The sequence below is a fragment of the Siphateles boraxobius genome, unplaced genomic scaffold (assembly GCF_051911475.1).
Source record: "Siphateles boraxobius isolate OS27281-9 unplaced genomic scaffold, OSU_SipBor_1 4, whole genome shotgun sequence".
NCBI lineage: Eukaryota > Metazoa > Chordata > Actinopteri > Cypriniformes > Leuciscidae > Siphateles > Siphateles boraxobius.
The window spans coordinates 690,001-712,317 of NW_027509030.1; the positions used below are offsets into that span (position 1 = coordinate 690,001).

The window sequence follows — 22,317 nt, forward strand, 5'->3', positions numbered from 1 at the left end:
CCATCTGTGAAGCTCTGTTTTGATTGGCCAGATCTCAGACGAGGGCTGTCAATGACTTGAGATTCTGATTGAACACAGTGAAAGCCCGTTCACAACAAAGATAACTGTAACTTTTTAATAATCATATTAATATATATTCAGTTTTCAAAGTTGAAAAATGAGAGTTTCCAAAAAAATGTATGTACTTTGTGTGTGTGTGTGTTTGTTTATGTACAGTGTGTGTGTGTGTGTGGTTGTGTGTGTATATATATACAGTGTGTGTATGTGTATGGACAGTGTGTGTGTGTGTATGTACAGTGTGTGTGTATGATTGAGTGTGTGTGTGTGTGTGTGTGTGTGTGTGTGTGTGTGTGTGTGTGTGTGTTTGCATGTTTATGTACTGTGTGTGTGTGTGTGTGTGTGTGTGTGTTTGTGTTTGTTTATGTACAGTGTGTGTGTTTGTTTATGTACAGTGTGTGTGTGTGTGTGTATATGTACAGTGTGTGTGTATGTGTATGTACGGTGTGTCTATGTACAGTGTGTGTGTATGAGTGAGTGTGTGTGTGTGTGTGTTTGCATGTTTATGTACCGTGTGTGTGTGTTTGTTTATGTACTGTGTGTGTGTGTGTGTGTTTGTTTATGTACAGTGTGTGTGTTTGTTTATGTACAGTGTGTGTGTGTGTGTGTATATGTACAGTGTGTGTGTATGTGTATGTACGGTGTGTCTATGTACAGTGTGTGTGTATGAGTGAGTGTGTGTGTGTGTGTGTGTTTGCATGTTTGTGTACTGTGTGTGTGTGTTTGTTTATGTACAGTGTGTGTGTATGTTTATGTACAGTGTGTGTGTGTGTATATGTACAGTGTGTGTGTATGTACAGTGTGTCTATGTACAGTGTGTGTATATGTGTATGTACAGTGTGTGATATGAGTGAGTGAGTGTGTGTGTGTGTGTGTGTGTGTGTGTGTGTGTGTGTATGTACAGTGTGTGTGTGTATGAGTGAGTGAGTGTGTGTGGGTGTGTGTGTTTGCATGTTTATGTACTGTGTGTGCGCGTGTGTTTGTGTTTATGTACAGTGTGTGTGTGTGTGTATGTACGGTGTGTGTGTATGAGTGAGTGTGTGTGTGTGTGTGTGTATATGTACAGTGTGTGTGTGTATATGTACATTGTGTGTGTATGTACAGTGTGTGTGTATGAGTGAGGGAGTGTGTGTGTGTGTATGTGTATGTACAGTGTGTGTATGAGTGAGTGTGTGTGTGTGTGTGTGTGTGTGTGTGTGTGTGTGTGTGTGTGTGTGAGTGAGTGTGTGTGTGTGTGTATGTGTATGTACAGTGTGTGTATGAGTGAGTGTGTGTGTGTGTGTGTGTGTGTGTGTGTGTGTGTGTGTGTGTGTGTGTGTGTGTGTGTGTGTGTATATATGTACAGTGTCTGTGTGTATATGTACAGTGTGTGTGTATGTACAGTGTGTGTGTATGAGTGAGTGTGTGTGTGTGTTTGCATGTTTATGTACTGTGTGTGCGCGTGTGTTTGTGTGTTTATATGCAGTGGGCTGAGGTCAGTCGGTCTCATGATATGAGATGTGTGTGTGTGTGTGTGTGTGTGTGTGTGTGTGTGTGTGTGTGTGTGTGTGTGTGTGTGTGGGTGGGTGGAGGGCATGATGGGGTTTTCCACATCACAATGTTCTAAGAGTGAAATGATGTTTCACAATCTCCGTCTTCATCTCATCACTCCTTCATTTTCATACGCACTTATTCTCTGATGAATAAAAAAGTTCAAAAGAACAGCGTTTATTTGAAATAGAATAATCTTTACTGTCACTTGTGATCAATAAAAAAATGTATTAAAAAAAAACTCCAAATGATAGTATAGAATGATTTCTGAAGTGAAGAAAATATAAAACACATGAGAAAAACTACTAATTAGCCAACCTTACTAATGAATTTGCTGACAGTCATTGTGACTCATCACTAGAACAGTCACGGGGTCACGGGGTCACAGGGTCACGTACATGTTCTTGTTCATGTCTCGTCATTGTCAATGATTTCCTGAAGCACAGGAAGTGCCTCCAGAAGTTTATCAGTGAGTTAGTTTAAAATAAACCAGCGGTTTTCTCGAAAACAAAGTAGAAAACATTTGTATTTTACTGTCATGTGACAACTCTGTGTGTGTGTGTGTGTGTGTTTGTGTGTGTGTGTGTGTGGGTATATGTGTGTGTGTGTGTGTGTGTGTGTGTGTGTATGATGAGTGTGTGTGTGTGTGTGTGTGTGTGTGTGTGTGTGTGTGTGTGTGTGTGTGTGTGTGTGTGTGTGTGTGTGTGTGTGTGTGAGTGAGTGTGTGTGTTGTGTGTGTGTGTGTGTGTTTGTATGTACTATGTGTGTGTGTGTGTGTGTGTGTGTGTCACCTTCATTTATATAGCACTTTTAACAATATGGAGTGTGTGTTTATATGCAGTGTGTGTATTTTTCTGAATCCCTGCACTAGCAGGTAATATAGTATGAATGAAGTAAAAGCTGCTTGTATCGTGTGTATATCCAGATTAAGGTGGAGACGGCGAATGACTTCCAGGACATCACCAGCGTGGTTGCGATCGCTAAAACCTACGCCACGACCGAACCCTTCGTCGCCTCGAAGTACGACATCCGTATCCAGAAGATCGGCACAAACTACAAAGCCTACATGTGAGAGCCTGCACTGGGGTTTATTTTAATCATGTTCTTCAAACATCCGTAACACTCCTCTTTCTCTCGGGTCATTTTGAACAGAAACTTTTTTTTTTGAAATGTTAAAAAGGTGAGTGTTCATCAGAGGGGTCCCAGGACTTTTGTCGCACTTGAACCAACGAATACACACACACAAAAAATGTAAGGGATTCGAGGAGTTTTGTGGTTGGATTTTTTTTTAAAACTAACAAATCCTTTTGTTAGGAATGAATGGAATGCGAGGAATGCTTCAGTACACATAGATAAACCTAAAAATGCTCAACATTCAAACTAAAAATGCTAAAACTTTACTACAAAATGATTGTATAATGTCTACATGTGTGTCTGAACGCACACTGAAGAGAAACTGGCTTTAGGACCCAGAAGAACAGCTCATTTACTCCATATAGAGATATAAGCCCATCTAGAGTCACGAAATATCATCTTATATTATTATTATATTCCCACAAGAGGTCAAAGACTCCCAATGTAAGATATTTAGAGATGAATTAAAAGGGTTATGCATGAAATTGTGCGTTATTTTGAATTTAATTTGAAAGAATGCGAGGAATGTGCTTGAATTACTATTTATTTATTTATTTATTTACTATTTATTGATAAAATCTAGTAATTTAAAGGTAAATAAATAAAAAAATCTCCAAATAAAAATTGCATAAAAAGTAGAAAATATATTATCAAAGTGAAATAGAATTAGGTTTTTAGACAAAAAAGATTAAGTATAATTTTAGGGCTTCGGGTCATTTTGACCCGTGAGGGAAAGATTGTTTTAAAAACGCGAGGGAAGGATGAGGGGCAAATCAAGATAAATTTACTGGAGAAGCAAATGACTGAAGATATTAAGTCTTGTTTACTGAAAAAATTATGGTTTGTTTCAGGAGGACGTCCATCTCTGGAAACTGGAAGGCCAACACGGGTTCAGCCATGCTGGAGCAGATCGCCATGACTGACAGGTGTCACTCAAACACATCACACTGACCCCAGCAGGTGTGTGACGCTCAGATCATGATGTTCTGTGTGTGTAGGTATCGTGTGTGGGTGGACTCATGCTCAGAGATGTTCGGTGGTCTGGACATCTGCGCTGTCAAAGCTGTCCACGGCAAAGATGGAAAAGACTATATCATAGAGGTTTGCTCTTCCCATGATTCCCATTACATCTGTGTGGAGATTTGTCACTGTTCAGGCCTCAGGATGACTGAAAATTATTTAAAATAAGACAAAACAAGCAAAATAAAACTTGAGTTGGAGGCTGAGATCAAACGCTCTTACTCTAAAACAGCAGTTAACTAGTGTTCATATGTTTTAAACAGCAGTTAATTAGTGTTCAGATGTTTAAACCAGCAGTTAACTAGTGTTCAGATGTTTAAAACAGCAGTTAATTAGTGTTCAGATGTTTAAAACGGAAGTTAACTAGCGTTCAGATGATTAAACCAGCAGTTAACTAGCGTTCAGATGTTTAAAACAGCAGTTAACTAGTGTTCAGATGATTAAACCAGCAGTTAACTAGCGTTGAGATGCTTAAACCAGCAGTTAACTAGCGTTCAGATGTTTAAAACAGCAGTTAACTAGTGTTCAGATGATTAAACCAGCAGTTAACTAGCGTTCAGATGCTTAAACCAGCAGTTAACTAGCGTTCAGATGATTAAACCAGCAGTTAACTAGCGTTCAGATGCTTAAACCAGCAGTTAACTAGCGTTCAGATGATTGAACCAGCAGTTAACTAGCGTTCAGATGATTAAACCAGCAGTTAACTAGCGTTCAGATGATTAAACCAGCAGTTAACTAGAGTTCAGATGATTAAACCAGCAGTTAACTAGCGTTCAGACGCTTAAACCAGCAGTTAACTAGCGTTCAAATGATTAAACCAGCAGTTAACTAGCGTTCAGACGCTTAAACCAGCAGTTAACTAGTGTTCAAATGATTAAACCAGCAGTTAACTAGCGTTCAGACGCTTAAACCAGCAGTTAACTAGTGTTCAGATGCTTAAACCAGCAGTTAACTAGCGTTCAGACGCTTAAACCAGCAGTTAACTAGCATTCAAATGATTAAACCAGCAGTTAACTAGCGTTCAGACGCTTAAACCAGCAGTTAACTAGTGTTCAGATGCTTAAACCAGCAGTTAACTAGCATTCAGATGCTTAAACCAGCAGTTAACTAGTGTTCAGATGTTTAAACCAGCAGTTAACTAGTGTTCAGATGCTTAAACCAGCAGTTAACTAGTGTTCAGATGCTTAACCCAGCAGTTAACTAGCTTTCAGATGCTTAAACCAGCAGTTAACTAGTGTTCAGATATTTAAACCAGCAGTTAACTAGTGTTCAGATGATTAAACCAGCAGTTAACTAGCGTTCAGATGATTAAACCAGCAGTACACTAGTGTTCAGATGATTAAACCATTAGTTAACTAGCGTTCAGATGAATAAACCAGCAATTACCTAGCGTTCAGATGTTTAAACCAGCAGTAAACTAGTGTTCAGATGCTTAAACCAGCAGTTAACTAGCGTTCAGACGCTTAAACTAGCAGTTAACTAGTGTTCAGATGCTTAAACCAGCAGTTAACTAGCGTTCAGATGCTTAAACCAGCAGTTAACTAGCTTTCAGATGATTAAACCAGCAGTAAACTAGTGTTCAGATGATTAAACCAGCAGTTAACTAGCGTTCAGATGAATAAACCAGCAATTACCTATCGTTCAGATGATTAAACCAGCAGTTAACTAGCGTTCAGATGATTAAACCAGCAGTTAACTAGTGTTCAGATGATTAAACCAGCAGTTAACTAGCATTCAGATGTTTAAACCAGCAGTAAACTAGTGTTCAGATGATTAAACCAGCAGTTAACTAGCTTTCAGATGATTAAACCAGCAGTTACCTAGCGTTCAGATGATTAAACCAGCAGTTAACTAGCGTTCAGATGAATAAACCAGCAATTACCTAGCGTTCAGATGATTAAACCAGCAGTTAACTAGCGTTAAGATGATTAAACCAGCAGTTAACTAGTGTTCAGAAGATTAAACCAGCAGTTAACTAGCGTTCAGATGTTTAAACCAGCAGTAAACTAGTGTTCAGATGATTAAACCAGCAGTTAACTAGCTTTCAGATGATTAAACCAGCAGTTACCTAGCGTTCAGATGATTAAACCAGCAGTTAACTAGCGTTCAGATGCTTAAACCAGCAGTTACCTAGCGTTCAGATGATTAAACCAGCAGTTAACTAGTGTTCAGATGATTAAACCAGCAGTTAACTAGCTTTCAGATGATTAAACCAGCAGTTAACTAGTGTTCAGATGATTAAACCAGCAGTTACCTAGCGTTCAGATGATTAAACCAGCAGTTAACTAGTGTTCAGATGATTAAACCAGCAGTTAACTAGCTTTCAGATGATTAAACCAGCAGTTAACTAGTGTTCAGATGATTAAACCAGCAGTTACCTAGCGTTCAGATGATTAAACCAGCAGTTAACTAGCGTTCAGATGATTAAACCAGCAGTTCTCTTTCATCATCTCGTGTTCGAGATCCACCTATGGGAAGGGCATCCGTACCTGACCTCTGCAGAAGCATCCAATTGCACCAAGTCTGGCTAGACAGACAGAAGCGCGCAGCCAATGCCAGGTGAGGCCACACCCCCTCACCTACGGGCATATAACATCTGGGCGCGCTGCTATTCCTCAGTTGACATTCGCTTCTCGCGATCTCTGCATCTCACAGCTCGGTTGATTTTTTACACTGCTCACCTCGTGTCTTCAGGAGAACATATCGACCAGATCAGCCTCCGCCGGACGTGACAGTTGTTTATTTTTCAACTACTGCTGCTTTGCATTCGGAGCCGCCCACGCTCTCGCTATTTTCACCGTTTCTCCTCACGTCTGCCCGCCACGGATTTCTCCGTTTTCTTCGCTGGTATGTCACTGTCTAAGCCTGCAGCCTCTCCAAGGGATAGCATATCACGGGCCTGACCGGCCGCGTGTTGTGACCTTATCGCAGTAAGGATCTTCATCAGCTTTGCGTGGTCTGTTTGGGTCTCAAGCACGCTCGGGAAGCCCTGGAGAACCCGGAGAATTGCAGTTTCTGCCTCATGCTGCCTTGGAAGCTGCTTAAACGCCGTCTTAAGGTGGCAGTGACACAGTGCACCGGGCTCAGCCCTTCTGACTCGGACGGGGGACACGGTGATGACGACGCGCTACCGGGGGCCTCCCGGGGCGCAACGTCTCTCGTCTGGGCTGACCAGCCCAATCCTGCCTTCCCCGAGGAGGACATCTTCGGGGTCAACCTCGCTCTCGTCCACGAACTGCCCGGTTCTAGCGAAGAGGAGGATGCGGCCATTCTTGGGGTTTCAGAGGACGAGGAGGCCATCCCGCCCTCTGGTGTTCCCCAGGCTACCGCCCACGCGGTTCTGCCTCAAGCCATCCTCCTGGAAGTGTGTGAGCGAGCGGCCGCTCGTCTCAACATCGAATGGCCGGCACCGCAGAGCGCCACCGACCAGGAGAGGGATATTTATGATGGGAAAGTGCTGGGACCCCCTCCCAGCCCGAGGAAACAACTCTTCCCCATCCTCCCGGCGTGCGCGAAGCACATGAGAAATTATTGGAGCGACCCGCTCGACTTCAAACACGGTCTCACGGGACTCCAGGTTAAGGACATGGCGGCGCACGGTATGGGCAAACCTCCCGCCGTTGAGCCTTCCATCGCCAGGCACCTTAACCCCGCTCAGGGCGGGCTGCTCGCTCCCCCTAAGCCGGTCTTGCCCAACAAGATGGACCGTTTTGCTGCCTCCGTTCACCAGGCAGTTTATAATTCCTCGGCCGTGGCTGTCAGGGCCCGTAACGTTTCTTCGCTCCTCTCCGCCTACCAGGCGGAGATCCTCGAAGAGTTAGGGCAACAATTGGAAAAGGGAAATCCTTCTGAAACCCTGTGGAAGGAGATCCTCACGGTGAACGACCTCGTCCTCCGCAACGCTCGGCAGGCCGTCCAAGCTTGCGGGCGCTCCATGGCGCTTTCCGTGGTCGGAGAGCGCGCGCTCTGGCTGAACCTGTCGGGACTCCCTGACAGTGAGAAACGGCGCATCGCGGGCGCGCCGGTGGAGCCCGGCCGGGCTCTCTTCGGCCCCGCCATCGCACTGATGCAACAACGGTGTGACGATAAGAAGAAGGAGGATGAGGCTTTCATGCTTTGCCTTCCCAGGAAGTCAGTCCCACGCCAGGCGCCCCCTGTGCGTTTGCCTAACCCACCGGCCACGGGACGACAGTTTCATCAGGGCAAAGAAAAGCCCCGCAACAAACCACCCCCTCGGCAACATAACCCAGCACCTACACACAAGCACTGGGGTAAGCCCGCTGCCGCCGCGGCCGCAGCCGGGAGACCTGCGAATTCCAACCCCACCGACTCGAAACGCAAGTGGCCTGCCTGATGTTCAGCCGATGGGGGCTTCGAGTCCATGTTCACGGGCCGCAAGCCCTTCGGACTCCCCTCCTCTTCTAGGACCCCCGTCCAAAAGACCCAGGGGGTCCCGCGGATGGGTCAGCGACCTTGCGCCACTGGAAGAGCGAGAACTTTTACGCACGGGGAACCCCTCTGGGGGCGGTTACGATGCGGAAAGTTGTGACGACAGATGCGTCCTTGACAGGCTGGGGTGCCACCCAGGAGGGCAGAACGGTGAACGGTCTGTGGCCAAACAGACTACGTTCAGCGCACATAAACTATTTAGAGCTTTTAACCATTTGGAAAGCTCTGAATCATTTTCTGCCTCGCCTGGAGGGACATCACGTTCTAGTACGGTGCGACAATACCACGGCTGTGGCTTATATCAACCGTCAGGGCGGCATGCGCTCGTCGAAACTCCACGCTCTAGCTTACAAGCTTTTGGTGTGGAGCAGACGGGTTTTCCTGTCGTTACGCGCAACTCACGTTCCGGGCATTCTGAACAGAGGTGCGGATCTGCTATCAAGGGGAAACCCAATCTACGGAGATTGGCGTCTTCACCCTCAGATAGTGGAAATGCTATGGATGAGATTCGGACGGGCGAGCGTAGATCTATTCGCCTCGCGCGAAAACTACCATTGTCCTATGTTCTTCTCTCTAAGGGACATGGACGCGCCCCTCGGGGTAGACGCACTGGCCCACCCATGGCCCAGAGTGCTCCTGTATGCTTTTCCTCCCTTGTGCCTGATAATTCCCTCATTGGCCAGGCTGAGAGAGCAGGGCCTGTCTCTCATTCTGATACCACCCAGGTGGCCCAAGGCACCATGGCTGGCGGAGATAATTCCTCTGTTATACGCCGAGCCGTGGCGCCTTCCCGTTCGCACGGATCTATTGTCCCAAGCCAACGGGGAGATTTACCACCCCCAACCGGACAGGGTGGCTCTCTGGGCCTGGCCCGTGAGAGGACGAACCTGAACGCACTTGGGCTTTCGCCGCGTGTGGTCGCCACTATTCAGAATGCCAGGGCCGTCTCTACACGGTCCTTATATGGCTGTAAGTGGCACGTGTTCGAAGGGTGGTGCGATGGGCGCGGTCTCACATCTTATCAGTGCTCAGTTCCTGATATTTTGTGTTTCCTTCAAGACCTCATGGAAAAAGGGAGGTCTTTTTCCACCATTAAGGTCTATTTGGCTGCGATTTCAGCCTGTCATGTGGGTTTTGAGGGCTCTACTGTCGGCCAGCACCCTCTAATCCGCAGATTTATGAAGGGTGCACGCCGCTCGTTGCCAGTCATCAGGAGAACTGTTCTGGAATGGGACCTCTCCATGGTGCTGGAAGCACTGTCTCAACATCCTTTTGAGCCCCTGGGGAGTATTTCCCTTAAGCTGCTGTCCTTCAAGACAGCTTTGCTCTTGGCCTTGGCATCTGCTAAACGTGTCAGTGAGCTACATGCACTCTCGGTTCACCCCTCGTGCACTAAGTTCTCCCTCAGTGGAGATAAGGTTTCCCTTAAGCCTAACCCGGCCTTCATGCCGAAGTGCTTCCCTGCGTTCACTTCGAAGGCGTTGGAGCTGTCCGCTTTTCACCCTCCACCTTTTACCTCTCTGGGGGATCAGAAGCTGAATGCTTTGTGTCCAGTCCGTGCTTTACAGGCTTATATGACCAGGACCAACGCTTTCCGGAAGAGCGACCAGCTCTTTGTTTCATGGGCCCCTCCGCACAGAGGGAGTCCCATATCGAAGCAACGCCTCTCACATTGGGATGTGGGCGCTATAACTATGGCTTATGAAGCAAAGGGAGTGCAGCCCCCAAGGGGCATCAGAGCTCATTCCACAAGGGGCTTAGCCGCCTCTTGGGCTTTGTTTAGGGGAGTGTCACTGCAGGACATCTGCTCCGCTGCCAGTTGGGCTTCTCCTCATACCTTTGTGCGTTACTACCGGCTGGATGTCACCAGAACCTCTGTAGCACATTCGGTTTTAGGGGTGGGGTCTTCTTAGCTCTTCCCTGTACCCTGTTGAAACCAATAAGAGTGAATGGGCCGGCTGGTCATGTTCATTCTTGCCACCAAACATTTACTTCCCGTTACGGGTATAGTTTATGTGCCTTGGTGGGTTGGGGGTGCTATCATGTATGTGTCTCATGCATGCTTCATGTCCTGCTTGTCCACAGCAGTTGGTGTGGCGTCACCTTTGCAGGTTCATGATTAATGGACGTGTCAGGCACCGCCTCCCCGAGGAGTCCGTCTTTCTCCGGCTTTCAGAACCTCACTGTGAGTGTATTGGGCAATCCGGGAGCTGTCCATGTCTCTCCCATAGGTGGATCTCGAACACGAGATGATGAAAGAGAACAATAGGTTACTATCGTAACCCCGGTTCTCTGAAACATCGAGTGGAGAGATCCACCAGCTTTGCCCCGCTTGCCGCACGAGAAGCGAATATACTTACTGAGGAATAGCAGCGCGCCCAGATGTTATATGCCCGTAGGTGAGGGGGTGTGGCCTCACCTGGCATTGGCTGCGCGCTTCTGTCTGTCTAGCCAGACTTGGTGCAATTGGATGCTTCTGCAGAGGTCAGGTTCGGATGCCCTTCCCATAGGTGGATCTCTCCACTCGATGTTTTAGAGAACCGGGGTTACGATAGTAACCTATTGTTAACTAGCGTTCAGATGATTAAACCAGCAGTTAACTAGCGTTCAGATAATTAAACCAGCAGTTAACTAGCGTTCAGACGATTAAACCAGCAGTTAACTAGCGTTCAGATGATTAAACCAGCAGTTAACTAGCTTTCAGATGCTTAAACCAGCAGTTAACTAGCGTTCAGATGATTAAACCAGCAGTTAACTAGCTTTCAGATGCTTAAACCAGCAGTTAACTAGCGTTCAGATGCTTAAACCAGCAGTTAACTAGCGTTCAGATGATTAAACCAGCAGTTAACTAGCGTTCAGATGATTAAACCAGCAGTTAACTAGCTTTCAGATGCTTAAACCAGCAGTTAACTAGCGTTCAGATGCTTAAACCAGCAGTTAACTAGCTTTCAGATGATTAAACCAGCAGTTAACTAGCGTTCAGATGCTTAAACCAGCAGTTAACTAGCGTTCAGATGATTAAACCAGCAGTTAACTAGCGTTCAGATGATTAAACCAGCAGTTAACTAGCGTTCAGACGATTAAACCAGCAGTTAACTAGCGTTCAGACGATTAAACCAGCAGTTAACTAGCGTTCAGATGATTAAACCAGCAGTTAACTAGCGTTCAGATGATTAAACCAGCAGTTAACTAGCGTTCAGACGATTAAACCAGCAGTTTATTAGCGTTCAGACGATTAAACCAGCAGTTAACTAGAGTTCAGATGATTAAACCAGCAGTTACCTAGCGTTCAGATGCTTAAACCAGCAGTTACCTAGCGTTCAGATGCTTAAACCAGCAGTTAACTAGCGTTCAGATGATTAAACCAGCAGTTAACTAGCGTTCAGATGATTAAACCAGCAGTTAACTAGCGTTTAGACGCTTAAACCAGCAGTTAACTAGCGTTCAGATGATTAAACCAGCAGTTAACTAGCGTTCAGATGCTTAAACCAGCAGTTAACTAGCGTTCAGATGATTAAACCAGCAGTTAACTAGCGTTCAGACGATTAAACCAGCAGTTAACTAGAGTTCAGATGATTAAACCAGCAGTCACCTAGCGTTCAGATGCTTAAACCAGCAGTTAACTAGCGTTCAGATGATTAAACCAGCAGTTAACTAGCGTTTAGATGATTAAACCAGCAGTTAACTAGCATTCAGATGATTAAACCAGCAGTTAACTAGCGTTTAGACGATTAAACCAGCAGTTAACTAGCGTTCAGATGATTAAACCAGCAGTTAACTAGCGTTCAGATGCTTAAACCAGCAGTTAACTAGCGTTCAGATGATTAAACCAGCAGTTAACTAGCGTTTAGACGCTTAAACCAGCAGTTAACTAGCGTTCAGATGATTAAACCAGGAGTTAACTAGCGTTTAGACGCTTAAACCAGCAGTTAACTAGCGTTCAGATGATTAAACCAGCAGTTAACTAGCGTTTAGACGCTTAAACCAGCAGTTAACTAGCGTTCAGATGATTAAACCAGCAGTTAACTAGCGTTCAGATGATTAAACCAGCAGTTAACTAGCGTTCAGACGCTTAAACCAGCAGTTAACTAGCGTTCAGATGATTAAACCAGCAGTTAACTAGTGTTCAGATGATTAAACCAGCAGTTAACTAGTGTTCAGACGCTTAAACCAGCAGTTAACTAGCGTTCAGACGCTTAAACCAGCAGTTAACTAGCTTTCAGATGCTTAAACCAGCAGTTAACTAGCGTTCAGATGATTAAACCAGCAGTTAACTAGCTTTCAGATGCTTAAACCAGCAGTTAACTAGCGTTCAGATGCTTAAACCAGCAGTTAACTAGCGTTCAGATGATTAAACCAGCAGTTAACTAGCGTTCAGATGATTAAACCAGCAGTTAACTAGCTTTCAGATGCTTAAACCAGCAGTTAACTAGCGTTCAGATGCTTAAACCAGCAGTTAACTAGCTTTCAGATGATTAAACCAGCAGTTAACTAGCGTTCAGATGCTTAAACCAGCAGTTAACTAGCGTTCAGATGATTAAACCAGCAGTTAACTAGCGTTCAGATGATTAAACCAGCAGTTAACTAGCGTTCAGACGATTAAACCAGCAGTTAACTAGCGTTCAGACGATTAAACCAGCAGTTAACTAGCGTTCAGATGATTAAACCAGCAGTTAACTAGCGTTCAGATGATTAAACCAGCAGTTAACTAGCGTTCAGACGATTAAACCAGCAGTTTATTAGCGTTCAGACGATTAAACCAGCAGTTAACTAGAGTTCAGATGATTAAACCAGCAGTTACCTAGCGTTCAGATGCTTAAACCAGCAGTTACCTAGCGTTCAGATGCTTAAACCAGCAGTTAACTAGCGTTCAGATGATTAAACCAGCAGTTAACTAGCGTTCAGATGATTAAACCAGCAGTTAACTAGCGTTTAGACGCTTAAACCAGCAGTTAACTAGCGTTCAGATGATTAAACCAGCAGTTAACTAGCGTTCAGATGCTTAAACCAGCAGTTAACTAGCGTTCAGACGCTTAAACCAGCAGTTAACTAGTGTTCAGATGATTAAACCAGCAGTTAACTAGTGTTCAGATGATTAAACCAGCAGTTAACTAGTGTTCAGACGCTTAAACCAGCAGTTAACTAGCGTTCAGACGCTTAAACCAGCAGTTAACTAGTGTTCAGACGCATAAACCAGCAGTTAACTTGCGTTCATACGCTTATACCAGCAGTAAACTAGCGTTCAGACGAGTAAAATGTAATTATTTGAATTAAATAAATTAATATATATATATCATTTTAAAATAATTATAATTTATTTTATGTAGTTTTATTATTCAGACACACCTAGTTTCTGTAAATTAAAACGTTGTCATCACAGCTATTGTGTTGTATAATAAGAGTCCTGATTGTATTCCATTACAGTTTTTTACAATTGCTAACAAACAATTTTGCAAACTATGCTGGTTTTATCTAAATACTTAACACAATTCACAAAACCACACACCCAAACTGCAAAATACCTCATATCTCCTGCAAAATGAAGCAATGCAACCAAAACTACATATAGCATTATCAAAATCAAACTTTTGCACGAAATGGTACACACTTCATTTATACTACCAGATTTTTGTCTAACCAACTACACAGTGTTGGGCATAATGAAAAGCACTCTCATCTTTAGTATGCTTTGCCATAATACTAAAATAGTTCAAATTGTAGAAAATTCTTTAGATTGTTCACATGACAGAAATATTTGCAGATACACACACATGCTGTTGAAACATTATTTTTTTATTTTTCACCAAACAAGTCAGTGCAACATATGCACAGCAGATATATTCACATTGGCCTGAACAAAAATATGCTCAGTAAACACAGTAAACAGTAAACTGAGAAAAAAAAATTGCAGAAAAAATAAATATATAAAAAAAGAGGCAAGAAAAATAATTAGGCAGCATCCCTTGCCAGACATCGAGGGAAGAAGCGCCTTGAGTGCCTTATCCTTCCCTGAATCACACCCACATCAATCCCCTCATGCCTCTTCCATAGCCTGCACAGAGGCATGCGCACAAAGGGCTGCTGGTCGTATACCTTCCACCGCCATGCTGAAAATAACTCTTCTAGGGGCTCCTACTCTTCCTCTTCTTCCTTTTCCTCTTTTCTTCCTCCTCCTCCTTCTCTTTCTCTTCCTCCTCCTCCTCCTTCTCTTCCTCCTCCTCTTTCTCTTCCTCCTCCTCTTCCTCCTCCTCTTCCTCTTCCTCCTCCTCCTTCTCTTCCTCCTCCTCTTCCTCCTCCTCCTTCTCTTCCTCCTCCTCTTCCTCCTCCTCCTTCTCTTCCTCCTCCTCTTTCTCTTCCTCCTTCTCTTCCTCCTCCTCTTCCTCCTCGTCCTTCTCTTCCTCCTCCTCTTCCTCCTCCTCCTTTTCTTCCTCCTCCTCTTTCTCTTCCTACTCCTCCTCTTCCTTTTCCTCTTTCTCTTCCTCCTCCTCCTTCTCTTCCTCCTCCTCTTCCTCCTCCTCTTCCTCCTCCTCTTTCTCTTCCTCTTCCTCTTCCTCCTCCTCTTCCTCCTCCTCTTTCTCTTCCCCCTCCTCCTCCTCCTCCTCTTCCTCTTTCTCTTTCTCTTCCTCCTCCTCTTCCTCTTCCTCCCCCTCTTCCTCTTCCTCCTCCTCTTTCTCTTCCTCCTCCTCTTCCTCTTTCTCTTTCTCTTTCTCTTCCTCCTCCTCTTCCTCTTCCTCCCCCTCTTCCTCTTCCTCCTCCTCTTTCTCTTCCTCCTCCTCTTCCTCTTTCTCTTGCCCCTCCTCCTCCTCCTCTTTCTCTTCCTCCTCCTCGTCCTCCTCCTCTTCCTCTTTCTCTTTCTCTTCCTCCTCCTCTTCCTCTTCCTCTTCCTCCTCCTCTTTCGATTCCTCCTCCTCTTTCTCTTCCTCTTCCTCCTCCTCCTCTTTCTCTTCCCCCTCCTCCTCCTCCTCTTTCTCTTCCTCCTCCTCTTCCTCTTCCTCCCCCTCTTCCTCTTCCTCCTCCTCTTCCTCCTCCTCTTCCTCTTTCTCTTACCCCTCCTCCTCCTCCTCTTCCTCCTCCTCTTCCTCTTTCTCTTCCTCCTCCTCTTCCTCTTCCTCCCCCTCTTCCTCTTCCTCCTCCTCTTCCTCCTCCTCTTTCTCTTCCTCCTCCTCTTCCTCCTCCTCTTTCTCTTCCTCTTCTTCCTCCTCCTCCTCCTCCTCTTTCTCTTCCCCCTCCTCTTTCTCTTCCTCCTCCTCTTCCTCCTCCTCCTCCTCTTTCTCTTCCCCCTCCTCCTCCCCCTCTTTCTCTTCCTCCTCCTCTTCCTCCTCCTCTTTCTCTTCCTCTTCCTCCTCCTCTTCTTCTCTTCCTCTTCCTCCTCCTCTTCCTCCTCCTCTTTCTCTTCCTCTTCCTCTTCCTCCTCCTCTTCCTCCTCCTCATCTTCCTCTTCCTCCTCCTCTTTCTCTTTCCCCTCCTCTTCCTCCTCCTCCTCCTCATCTTCCTCTTCCTCCTCCGCTTCCTCTTTCTCTTCCCCCTCCTCTTCCTCCTCCACTTTCTCTTCCTCTTCCTCCTCCTCTTGTTCTTCCTCCTCCTCCTCTTCCTCCTCCTCTTCCTCCTCCTCTTCCTCCTCCTCTTTCTCTTCCTCTTCCTCCTCTTTCTCTTCCTCTTCCTCTTCCTCCTCCTCTTTCTCTTCCCCCTCCTCCTCCTCCTCTTTCTCTTCCTCCTCCTCTTCCTCTTCCTCCCCCTCTTCCTCTTCCTCCTCCTCTTCCTCCTCCTCTTTCTCTTCCTCCTCCTCTTCCTCTTTCTCTTACCCCTCCTCCTCTTCCTCCTCCTCTTCCTCTTTCTCTTCCTCCTCCTCTTCCTCTTCCTCCCCCTCTTCCTCTTCCTCCTCCTCTTCCTCCTCCTCTTTCTCTTCCTCCTCCTCTTCCTCCTCCTCTTTCTCTTCCTCTTCTTCCTCCTCCTCCTCCTCCTCTTTCTCTTCCCCCTCCTCTTTCTCTTCCTCCTCCTCTTCCTCCTCCTCCTCCTCTTTCTCTTCCCCCTCCTCCTCCCCCTCTTTCTCTTCCTCCTCCTCTTCCTCCTCCTCTTTCTCTTCCTCTTCCTCCTCCTCTTCTTCTCTTCCTCTTCCTCCTCCTCTTCCTCCTCCTCTTCCTCTTCCTCCTCCTCTTCCTCCTCCTCATCTTCCTCTTCCTCCTCCTCTTTCTCTTTCCCCTCCTCTTCCTCCTCCTCCTCCTCATCTTCCTCTTCCTCCTCCGCTTCCTCTTTCTCTTCCCCCTCCTCTTCCTCCTCCACTTTCTCTTCCTCTTCCTCCTCCTCTTGTTCTTCCTCCTCCTCCTCTTCCTCCTCCTCTTCCTCCTCTTTCTCGTCCTCCTCTTTCTCTTCCCCCTCCTCTTCCTCCTCCTCTTTCTCTTCCTCTTCCTCCTCTTTCTCTTCCTCCTCCTCCTCTTCCTCCTCCTCTTCCTCCTCCTCTTCCTCCTCTTCCTCCTCCTCTTTCTCTTCCTCCTCCTCCTCTTCCTCCTCCTCTTCCTCTTCCTCCTCCTCTTTCGCTTCCCCCTTCTCTTCCTCTTCCTCCTCTTTCTCTTCCTCCTCCTCCTCCTCCTCCTCTTTCTCTTCCTCCTCCTCTTTCTCTTCCCCCTCCTCTTCCTCTTCCTCTTCCTTCTCCTCTTCCTCCTCCTCTTCCTCTTCCCCCTACTTCTCTTCCTCCTCCTCTTCCTCCTCCTCTTCCTCTTCCTCCTCATCTTCCTCCTCCTCTTCCTCTTCCTCTTCCTCCTCCTCTTCCTCCTCCTCTTCCTCTTCCTCCTCCTCTTCCTCTTCCTCCTCCTCTTTCTCTTTCCCCTCCTCTTCCTCCTCCTCCTCCTCCTCCTCCTCTTCCTCTTCCTCCTCCTCTTCCTCCTCCTCTTCCTCTTCCTCTTCCTCTTCCTCCTCCTCTTCCTCTTCCTCCTCATCTTCCTCCTCCTCCTCCTCTTCCTCTTCCTCCTCATCTTCCTCTTCCTCCTCCTCTTACTCTTCCTCCTCTTTCTCTTCCTCCTCCTCTTCCTCCTCCTCCTCTTTCTCTTCCTCCTCTTTCTCTTTCTCTTCCTCCTCCTCTTCCTCATCTTCCATTGTTGTTGTAAAAAAAAAGGTGCTCACCTGTGGTCTTTTCATAGTACTTACATCCTGATTGAAGTGTTAACCATTAACCATTGAGGTGTGAGGCCAGCTGGCACATATATTAACCAATTAGCTCATATAGTGTCATTTTAAATGGCAGTGTTTTGCCATTTTGAATTGCAAAATGTGTCTACAGCAGAAAATGTGTTTAGACTTTTGGAGACTTGAGAAGATGTTTTGCTCTCTGTGTGTCAGTTTAAATAATTGAGCTGTGCATGTCAGTTTAGTGTGTTAGCAATTGGAAAAAACTGTAACAGCAGCATGACATCATCATCGATTAGATGCGCTTCACTGATGATGTCATGAGCGTCACACACATTCCTCTGAGTAATGAGTTCTCAAACTGGGTTATAGTGTAAATGATTCGGAGATCTTGCAGAGAATCTAAATGTTTTTAGTGTAATTCATCTTTGACATATTCTGTCAGTCACATGATGATGATGATGATGGATTTTAATCATAGCAACAGTGATTCAGTGAGACACTAGCGCCACCCAGTGGACACAGATCAGCACTGCAGCCTTTCTTATTACATTGAAATAATCTACAATACATTACTTGAAGCAAATTAATAATTTGTTTATTTATGTTATAATGTTTTATAAACATTAACTGAAAAATAATTTAAAAAATATATAAAACATTTTATTTCAGCTTCTTGCCAAAGCAACATTTCTCTTTTTTTAATTTAAACTTGAAGTGTGTGTGTCTGTGTGTGTGCGTGTGTGCGTGTGTGTGTGTGTGTTTGTTTGTGTGTGTGTGTGTGTGTGTGTGTGTGTGTGTGTGTGCGTGCGTGCGTGTGTGTGTGTTTGTGTGTGTGTGTGCGTGCGTGTGTATTTGTGTGTGTGTGTGCGTATGTATGTGTGTGTGTGCGTGCGTGCATGCGTATGTGTGTGTGTGTGTGTATGTATGTGTGTGTGTGTGTGATAAAACGTTATCAAAATGATACCAGTTTGCATGGAGACGCGGAAACGACTAAAATTCAGTATCATGCAGGCCCATTGACTGTAAAAAATAGTGCAGGCCAGACAAGTAATTCGGTGATATCAATTTGTAAAGAAACACTACACACCTACACACATATATACTCTAACACACACATCTATAGACTAAACACGTAATACACATGTGCGCCGTCAGCTTTTTCACACATTCACATTTTTGAAGTTTACACGGAGATGATAACGATTTCAAAAATGTTCAAAACCTGCACCTTGGATCTTGAATCTATATTGTTAAAAGCGCTATTGTGTGTGTGTGTGTGTGTGTGTGTGGTTAGGTGATGGACAGCTCGATGCCTCTGATCGGGGAACACGTGGAGGAGGACCGGCAGCTGATCTGTGATCTGGTTCTGAATAAAATGGCGTCGGTTCTTCTGGGCGTCACGACACCACAGACCAGCACTAAGGTACATAACAGTGCAACAATCCCTCTAAACTCAACCAGAGGATGAATCTGTACAGTTTAACTCGTGTGTGTGTGTGTGTGTGTGTGTGTGTGTGTGTGTGTGTGTGTGTGTGTGTGTGTGTGTGTGTGTGTGTGTGTGTGTGTGTGTGTGTGCAGACTCCGCAGACGACTCAACCGAAACGAGCTCAAGGTGTGTGTACAACACATTCACACTGGATATAAACATGATTCCAGCTGTTTGACTGGTCGTGTGTAAAGCACTGATGTGGTGTGGTGTGGTGTGTGTGTGTGTGTGTGTGTGTGTGTGTGTGTGTGTGTGTGTGTGTGTGTGTGTGTAGGGGGTCCTCGCTCGTCTGAGTCTCCCCAGCGAGCTCGATCTGCCAGTACTTCTCCCAGTCAGGCCTTCCAGCCCGGCCCGATTCCCTCCAGCGGCGCCAGCTCACAGAAACAACCAGCGCAGCTCAAGTAGGACCCTCTCTCCATTCCCATCCCAGCATGCCCTGTTTCCCCCTCCTGTCTTCAGGTCAATGATTCTGAACTGGTGTGTGTGTCGTTGTTTCTTCCAGTAAATCACAGTCGCTCACCAACAGCTTCAGCGAAACACTGCGTGGAAACGTGACGGACGACGAGGCCAAAGCCGAAACTATACGCAGCCTTCGCCAGTCCTTCGCCAGCCTGTTCTCTGACTAACACACACACACACACATACACACTCACTCACTCACTCACTCACACACACACACACACACACACTCACTCACACACACACACACACACACTCACACACACTCACTCACTCACACACACACACACACACACACACTCTCACGCTCTCACACACTCACACACACACACACACACTCGTGTGTGTTTCAGGAGTCGACGGTCACTCGTTTGATGATCTGCCGTCAGACGAACGCTTGTGAACGAAAATCTTGATGTTTGTTTTCAACAGTTTTTTTAAAGACTTGAGAAACCAGCAGTTTAAACAAAAGCTTTAAAAACAAGAGGAAAACTGACATTCTTTTTATTTTAGTGCTGGGCAACGACTACCTGTGATTAATCACATCCAAAATAAAAGTTTGTGTTTACATAATATATGTGTGTGTACTGTGCATAATTATTTTGTATATATAAATACAAACACATGCATGTATATACTGTATATATATATACTGTATAATAATTATGCACAGTACACACACATATATTATGTAAACACAAACTTTTATTTTGGATGTGATTAATTGTTGCCCGGCACTAATTTCTTTTCTTTCCTTAAGAACCGGGTTCTCGTGGTCTTGGGTAACGAGGGAATCTTAAAAGTGGATATTAATTGAAATCATTGGAAATTCAGAGCTTTAAAATATGATTGAGTAGAAATTGCTGAAAAAAACTATTTTAAAAACAAACGTAAGACTCTTATAAATTCATTATTGAATCCTGAAGAACATTCAGCGTTCTGAATCTTATAAAATAATTCGTTTTCATTTTGATATGATTTAAAATAATAGTTTATTTTTATAATTTATTTATCTTTAATTACGTTGATATATTTGTTCGCGAGATCTTTCATGTCGTGTTCCTCTTGAATAATGAGGAGTCTAAAGAGTTGAGAGTCGCTGTAATGATTCGATTCGTGATTCGTGTTCAGTGAATCAAATCCAAGTGAATCGTTCCTGAACATTCACTCTCCCATGATTCGTGTTCAGTGAATCAAATCCAAGTGAATCGTTCCTGCAGATTCACTCTCTCGTGATTCTTGTTCAGTGAATCAAATTCAAGTGAATCGTTCCTGCAGATTCACTCTCTCTTCCAGTGTAAGTGTGTGTAAAGCCATCATCAGATCTGATGCAAGTGTGTATCGATCAACAATATTCCCCTGGAGGAATAAAGCTTCGTCTTCCACTTCTGATCAATCTTCCCTTTATGAACTTGAGTTTATATCTGTTCTTCTACAATATTCTCTTTACCGTCACGTCTTTGCACAGAAAACATGTGCGGTTTCATGTAATATAAAGCAATGATGGAGAAGAAAAAACACATATATTGAAATATATTGAAGCCCAAAAAAGACATGCGAACCATAATTATGACAAAGTCTAAATGATGAATACTGAGTCATATTTGAGATGAATAGTCAAAGTTATGGCATATTAGGTCAAATTAAAATCGAAATCACAAATATGACAGTCAAAACTGTCGTAAGTCATAATTTCAAGTTTTCAATGAAGCAGTATGGCATAATTGTCATAAACTAAAATTATGATTAAGTATGTCATCATCTTTTACATTTTATGTCATAACTTCGACTTTTATCGCATTATTAGGAATTAGTATGTCGTAATTTTTTACTTTTGATTTCATAACTTTAACTTTTATCTCATAATTATGACTTAGTATGTCATAATCGTGACATTATATCTCATTATTTTGACTATTTGTCTAAATTATGATTTACAAAGCATGTTTTTTTTCCGTTATGTGGCGGTAAAGGGCTTCCATAGATTATTAATGAACCAGTGAGATTATGTTCATAATTAACATTCAGATTAATATTGTACAGTATTGTGTTCAAGCTTCGGTTTGTTGAAAAGGACCAAACTCTTCGAGCGTTCTGTGAAACTTGATTTATGTTTCTCTGAGAATGAATGGAAGCCATAAACACTGACGACTCTCTGAGCTCGATCGCTGCGCTTGTGTTGATCATGCTGAGTCCCACTAAATATTAATATGACGTATTTGACATTCTGTGATGCTGAAACTTTTTTATGATTCTTTTGAGTCATTTGGACTTTTGATTCATTTCAATCTTTGGCTCAGTGTTGTTGTTGTTGTAAGGAACATTTGCATGAATTGTGAAAGATGTTACGTCTGAGGAACTGAAATCAATAATCAGAGCTTACTGTATGAATGAGAGCAGATGAAAATATGAAATCATCACAATAAACAAACAAACAAACAAACAGTCGAGAGCAGAAGAGGACTAGAGTAAATCATTTATTATTTACTCCAGCGAATCCACATCTGTGGAAGCCCGTTTCTGGCACACAAGAAGAAAATCACGCTTTGTGATTAAATAGGACATTAAAAAAATCATAATTATGAGGAAAAAGTTTAAATTATTACATACTGAGTCATAATTATGAGACAAAGTCAAAATTATGAGATACTAAATTATAATTATGAGGAAACATTGAAATTAATAGATACAAAGTCATGATTATGAGATACTAAGTCATATTTAAGAGAAAAAGTTGAAATGATTACATACTAAGTCATAATTGAGGCAAAGGCAAATTTATGAAGTCATAATTATAATACAAATTATGAGAAAAAAGTTGAAATTATGATATAATCATAATTATTACTTGCTAATAAGTCTGTCGTAATTGACTAAAAGTCAAAATAATGACATTTTGTAATAATTATGACTTACTAGGTTATGATTATGAGATACTAAGTAATAATTATGAGATAAAGTCAAAGTTATGACATACTAAATTATAGTTATGAGGAAAAGTTGAAATTATAAGATGCAAAGTCACGATTATGAGATACTAAGTCATAATTATATTACAC

General features: G+C 44.0%; 1 protein-coding gene across 2 annotated transcripts in view; it reads left to right on the forward strand.

Moving 5' to 3' along the window:
* Positions 1-22,062, forward strand: part of syn3 (synapsin III) — a 70,442-nt gene extending 48,380 nt beyond the window's left edge. For both annotated transcript variants that reach the window (XM_077197572.1, XM_077197573.1), the window contains exons 8-14: positions 2,513-2,655; positions 3,573-3,647; positions 3,720-3,822; positions 18,608-18,736; positions 18,892-18,925; positions 19,074-19,200; positions 19,302-22,062. In XM_077197572.1, coding sequence (XP_077053687.1) covers positions 2,513-2,655; positions 3,573-3,647; positions 3,720-3,822; positions 18,608-18,736; positions 18,892-18,925; positions 19,074-19,200; positions 19,302-19,425 — 735 coding nt within the window. In that variant the 3' untranslated portion in view covers positions 19,426-22,062. The remainder of the gene's footprint in view (positions 1-2,512; positions 2,656-3,572; positions 3,648-3,719; positions 3,823-18,607; positions 18,737-18,891; positions 18,926-19,073; positions 19,201-19,301) is intronic.
* Positions 22,063-22,317: the final 255 nt, after the last annotated feature.